General features: G+C 35.0%; 1 protein-coding gene across 1 annotated transcript; it reads left to right on the top strand.

Moving 5' to 3' along the window:
- Positions 1-207: 207 nt before the first annotated feature.
- Positions 208-4,335, top strand: LOC101216508 (WEB family protein At3g02930, chloroplastic). The gene is made up of 3 exons (XM_004148029.3): positions 208-604; positions 1,208-1,409; positions 1,585-4,335. The coding sequence occupies exons 1-3, from the start codon at positions 588-590 to the stop codon at positions 4,003-4,005; spliced, it is 2,640 nt and encodes an 879-aa protein (XP_004148077.1). The 5' UTR covers positions 208-587; the 3' UTR covers positions 4,006-4,335.
- The last annotated feature ends 1,650 nt before the right edge of the window (positions 4,336-5,985 follow it).

The following is a 5,985-nucleotide window of genomic DNA, read 5'->3' as shown; positions in this document are numbered from 1 at the left end:
TTCCAACAAGAAAAAAGCTCCCTACTCCCTAAAAGAAATTACAATTGTCCCAAAAGAGGGAAGAAAAAAGAGAGTAAAAATAAGGAAATTGAAAATCCCATGGGTAAGGCTAAGATATTGGGGTTTGGTCAGCTTGGTCTTCCATTGGTCATTTGCTCTCTGAAAAAAGCAGCCATTGTTGAAGCTTTAACTGATGAAGAAGAGACCATCAGGGGTATTTTGGTCATTCTGAATGTTGAGTTGTATCTTCTTGTGGGTTTTGGCAATTTTAGGGACAGCAAAACCAACCCAAATTATTTCAAGTTTCTCCCTTTTTTTTCTTTTCTTTTCCTTTCTTTTCCTCTTTCTTTCTTTTTATCAAACCCATCTTTTCCTCCATTTTTCCTTTACCTTCTTCTTCCTCTTCCTCTTCCTCTCCTTCCTTCTGGGGTTTCCTTCTTTGTCACTATACAACAACACAGAAGTTCAAGAAACTTCTTTCAACAATTCATAATGCTGCCATTTTAGCACCTTCTTACTGGGTTTTGTTTTTCTGTTTTGCTTCTCTGTTACCCAACACTTCTGTTACTTCATCTTACACTGCCGCCATGTCCACTAAATCCAAGTATGTTTTTCTGCAGCGATCTGATTTGGGTTTTGTTTTTTTTCCAGTTTTTGAGTGACCGATCAGTTCTTCTGGGTGTAATTTTAATTCCCATTCCCAATTTTCTTGGATCTTTTGTTTTGTTTATGGCTGTTGCTTTGTTTTGCTTTCTCTTTTTTTTTGTTTGTTCTGTTTTGTACTGATTCTGTTTTTTTTTTTTTTTTTTTGTGTGTGGGTGTGTTTTGGGTTCTCTGTTTTTTTTTTTTCACTATCTGTTGCACTATAGGCTGTTTCTGGATTTCTTTGTATTAACCTTTTGGTAGTTGATTTGACGGTGGTTTTTTCAAGATCTCATCCTTTGTTGGTTAGATCTACTTGGAAGTAATTTTAGGCTTTTTTTTTTTTCTCTTTTAGAGTGTTAGTGTTTGTGCTGTTTTTTTCTTGATGGAACTTCCATTTCTATTAATTTTTTTATTGGAATTGTTCTTGAAGATGCTGAAATGTTGCTAAAATTCAACTTTCTTTGGATGTTCTTTGGGAATTTGAGATGGGTTTGTTTGATTATTTGGCTTCTGCTTCATTTTGTGTGGTTTTGATTAGTACATTTTGATTGCATCTTAACAGATCTTCTACACCTGAAACTCCCAACAAAACATCACCTGCAACTCCTAGGGTGAGCAAACTGAATAGGGGGATTGCTAAATCAGAGTCTGATTCTCATTCTCCTTTGCAAAGGTCTCGGCTCTCAATTGACCGTTCCCCTCGACCTGCAACTTCGAAGCCTGCTGTTGATCGTCAATTGCCAAAAGTCGCTACCCCACCTGATGTAAGTTGTGGCTCATGTGCTCATTACTCCACAATTCTGTGATCAGAATTGCTAATGTTATTGTGTTGGATGTTTTTGCATTCATACGATGTCTTGTCTTTTTTAGATTGAAGTAAATATGTGAATGCAAATCATTACATGCTGTTTGATTTCTTTCTGTTTTCTTGTTATTCAGAAAGCACAGCCACGGAGTACCAAAGGATCGGAGATACAGGCTCAATTAAATGTAGCTCAGGAAGATCTGAAGAAGGCAAAGGAGCAAATAGTTTTGGTTGAAAAAGAGAGAGAAAAGCTAAGCAATGAATTGAAAGAAGCACAGAAATCAGCAGAGGAAGCAAATGAGAAACTCAGAGAGGCTTTGGTGGCACAAAAGCGAGCTGAAGAGAGTTCTGAGATCGAAAAGTTCCGGGCTGTTGAGATGGAGCAAGCGGGACTTGAGGAAGCTCATAAGAAAGAAGAGGAATGGGAGAAAGAAATAGAAGCTGTAAGAAGCCAACATGCATTAGATGTTGCTGCTCTCCTCTCTACCAGTCAAGAGCTTCAAAGAGTGAAGATGGAGTTGGCAATGACTACGGATGCCAAGAACCAGGCACTGAGCCATGCTGATGATGCTACAAAGATTGCCGAGATTCATGTCGAGAAGGTGGAGATTCTCTCAGGTGAGTTAACCAGATTGAAAGCATTGTTAGACTCAAAGCTTGAAATGCAGTCAAATGAGAATGGGCAATTGATAATGAAGCTTAAGTCAGAGATTGATTCTCTGAATTTGGAGCTTGAGAAAGCAAAATCTTATGCAGAGATGGTGAAGGAGAAAGAGGTTTCAATTGAGCGGCTTAATAGTGAACTAAAAGCTGCAAAGATGGCAGAAACGTGCTATGAGGAGACAATCATGGACAAAGATGCTTCCATTGAACAGCTTAATATTGATCTAGAAGCTGCAAAGATGGCTGAGACATATGCACATGGTTTAGTTGAAGAATGGAAAAACAGAGCCGAAGAGATGGAAACAAAGTTGGACAGTGCGAATAAACTGGAACGATCGGCATCGGAATCCCTGGATTCAGTGATGAAACAACTGGAACACAACAATGATCTATTGCATAATGCAGAGCTTGAAATTGCTGCTCTAAAAGAGAAGGTAGGTTTGCTCGAGATGACTGTTAAAAGACAGAAAGAAGACTTAAAAGAGTCGGAACACCATCTTCATCGGGCCAAGGAAGAAGCATCTGAAATGGAGAAGTTGGTTGCGTCACTGAGGGCACAGTTGGAAACTGTGAACGAAGAGAAAACTCAAGCTTTGAATAATGAGAAGCTTGCAGCTTCCAGTGTACAAAGCCTATTAGAAGAGAAAAACCAACTCTTAAATGAGCTAGAAACTTCAAAGGATGAGGAAGAGAAGAGCAAAAAGGCAATGGAAAGCTTGGCGTCCGCATTGCATGAAATCTCTACGGAGGCGAGGGAAACCAAGGAGAAACTGTTGTCTAGTCAAGCTGATCAGGAGAACTATGAGTCACAGATAGAAAATCTGAAGTTGGTACTGAAAGCTACAAATGAGAAATATGAAAACATGCTTGAAAATTCAAACCACGAAATTGATATTCTAACGAGTACCATTGAGAAATCAAAGCACGAATATGAGAATTCCAAGGCTGAGTGGGAAGAGAAGGAGCTTCACCTGGTTGATGCTGTGAAGAAATCAGAAGAAGAGAACTCGTCCTTGGACAAGGAAATAGATAGGCTTGTAAATTTGCTTAAGCAAACTGAGGAAGAAGCTTGTAAGATGAGGGAGGAAGAAGCTCAACTAAAGGATAGTCTAAAGGAAGTTGAAGCTGAAGTTATCTATTTGCAGGAAGCTCTTGGAGAAGCTAAATCCGAGAGCATGAAACTGAAAGAAAGTTTATTAGACAAAGAAAATGAGTTCCAAAGCATTCATCAAGAAAATGAGGAGCTTCTAACTAGGGAAGCTGCTTCTCTTAAGAAGGTTGATGAGTTATCCAAGTTGCTTGAGGAAGCTTCTGCTAAAAAGCAAACAATGGAGAATGGTGAACCAACAGACAGCGAGAAGGACTATGATTTGCTACCGAAAGTGGTCGAGTTCTCTGAAGAGAATGGAAAACGACAGGAAGAGAAGACCAAAGTGGAACCTCCAATACCCATTGAACACGAAGAGCACAAATTTGAGTTTCCTTGGGTAGGTAATGGTGCCTCGGATGAGAAGACTGAAAAAACAGATTCAGCAGCAACACTTCAAAATGGAAATGATAAACCAAAAGAAGCAGAGAAAAAAGAGAAGGAAGATGATTCAGTTAAGGTTGAATACAAAATGTGGGAGAGCTGCAAGATTGAAAAGAAAGAGTTCTCACAAGAGGGAGGAGAACCAGAACACGAATCCATTGATGATGAAACAGACTCAAAACCAGAAGGCGGAGAGAGTTTCGATCCGATAAATGGGGTAAGTTCAGAAAATCTGGATGATGGTGGACACTCTCCATCAAAGCAGCAGGAGCAGCAGCAGCAACAGAAGAAGAAGAAGCCATTGCTTAAAAAATTTGGATACCTTCTCAAGAAGAAGAACAGTGTCAACCAGAAACAGTGATATAATACTGTGGCTTGATTTGCTTCAAGCTGAGGTGGCAAGTATATGCATAGTAATTTTCGCCTGAATTCGTTTGCTTATATTGTTTTTGTTCTGATTTTCTGAATAGGTTTTAAAAAGATGAAGAGACTTGTAAGTGAGAATTTCTCCTCTTTCTTGTATGTTATTGGGATATTTCTTTTGTTCATTGTTTAATGGCTTCCTTCACTACTGATCTAGAATTTATGAAAAGGAGTGGTTACTTGAAGTTGTATCATCACCATCTTTCTTCCATTATAGATTCTTTATTAGCTCTTGCAAATGAGAACTGCTTTGTAAATTGATTGTTTGTACATCAAACTGTTTGTTGTTCACTTATCATTTGATGAGAATCTACTCAAATGCAGTTGATCAATGAAGATTTTGGTTATTGAATGTATGTTGGTGGTGTGTTTTTTTTTAGTTTAAAGTGAAATGAAAGCAAGAATGTAATGAAGAAATTTGAAGGATTCAAATTCTTGCACTCATTGTCACTGAAAGGTGTAACCAATTCAGCAACTTCTTAAATAAAGAAAGAAATGGGTTTCCTTTGCCAATGAATCCAAAAAAAAAATAAAAAAAGAAGAAAAAACAATTGCCTGATCAGTTGGTTTATTAGTCAAAATAGAAGCTTTGGGTTGGAAATCTTACCTAAATTAGTTGCCTGAAATAATGACAAAATATTGTCTGTCTGGTAGCCTGTTAAAAGCAGATCCACCAATGTTTATTGTTATTCTTATTATTACTATCATATTAATATTTATTTGTGAACATCCAAGTTGCTTTATACACATTTTGACTAATTTACGTGATAATCATCTTGATTATACATTTAGGTATCTAAATGAAATCGGTAAAAAATATTACTTACTTCTTAAATAAACTGCTGTTATAGATCGATGTCATTTTCTCTGTTCTTTATCAATTATCAATTTAGATCCAAACCACCTTGGAGAGTTGCAGCTTATGTGGTTTTCTTTTCTTTTTTCCATGTAGAATATTATATCATTGACAAAGGGAATACTCAAACTTATTTATTTGGATCAAACCTATTAGTGGAATCCACATACTTGTTAAATATAAATATATGTTTGTATTCAGTTCTGTTTCTTGAAATTTCATGGTTAAACTATTTTAGTATCTAAGCTTTGAAAAAACTTTTGTTTTCGTTTCTAGACTTTATTCATACATTAAATTAATTTTATTTTTTGCTATAAGTTTTTTCTACATCGTTGAATTAAAACATAACAAATAAAAAATAAAATAAAATAATTGAAAAATATGTACCTTTTGTTCATTTATCTGATGAAATATATACTGAAAAAAATATATTGCATTAATAGCAAAACCAAGTCGAATTCAAACCTTACCAAAGTTCAATAAATCATACATTATCCATTCTTATATTATAAAAATTTCCCATCCATATTTTCTAACATAATAAATAATCAGATCTAATTGAAACATGAAAATGAATTGTGATATAAGACTACCCAACTAACAATGAAATTTCCTTTTTTTTTTTTTTTCTTTTTCTTTTTTTCTTTTTTGTCTTTGTGCAGAGAGAATTATTGAAAGGGAAGTTGGAATAATAAATTTAAGCTAATTATATGTTATAAGCCTTAATATTGGATACTTTTCAAGTTAGTTTCTATTATTTAAATTTCATTTTGTTAAGGTTGGTAAATGATAAGCTTTTTAATTTGTTGACATTTTTTAAGGGGAAAAAAAAGTAACTCAGAAAATTTTCTACATTTTTTCAAAATTATGTTTTAATCTATTTAAGAAATTTGATTCCTTACAAGTTTTTCATAAACTAATTTTAGAGTTTGCCAACAATAAATTACTAAATTAAAATGTTCAAACTTAAAAAAAATTAATTAATTAAAACATGTTAAATAACTTTATAAAAATAAAACTCAAACATTATGTTCGTCTAACTTTAGTATCCGACTTTTACTT

The sequence above is a fragment of the Cucumis sativus genome, chromosome 2 (assembly GCF_000004075.3).
Source record: "Cucumis sativus cultivar 9930 chromosome 2, Cucumber_9930_V3, whole genome shotgun sequence".
NCBI classification, from domain to species: Eukaryota; Viridiplantae; Streptophyta; class Magnoliopsida; order Cucurbitales; family Cucurbitaceae; genus Cucumis; species Cucumis sativus.
Note: the sequence above shows the minus strand (reverse complement) of the source record. Positions and strands in the feature narration are given on the sequence as shown.

Excerpts from the sequence above, each read along its gene's own strand:
- LOC101216508 (XM_004148029.3), top strand. Across the intron at positions 1,410-1,584 it reads AAGTCGCTACCCCACCTGAT|AAAGCACAGCCACGGAGTAC; the intron begins GTAAGTTGTGGC and ends CTTGTTATTCAG.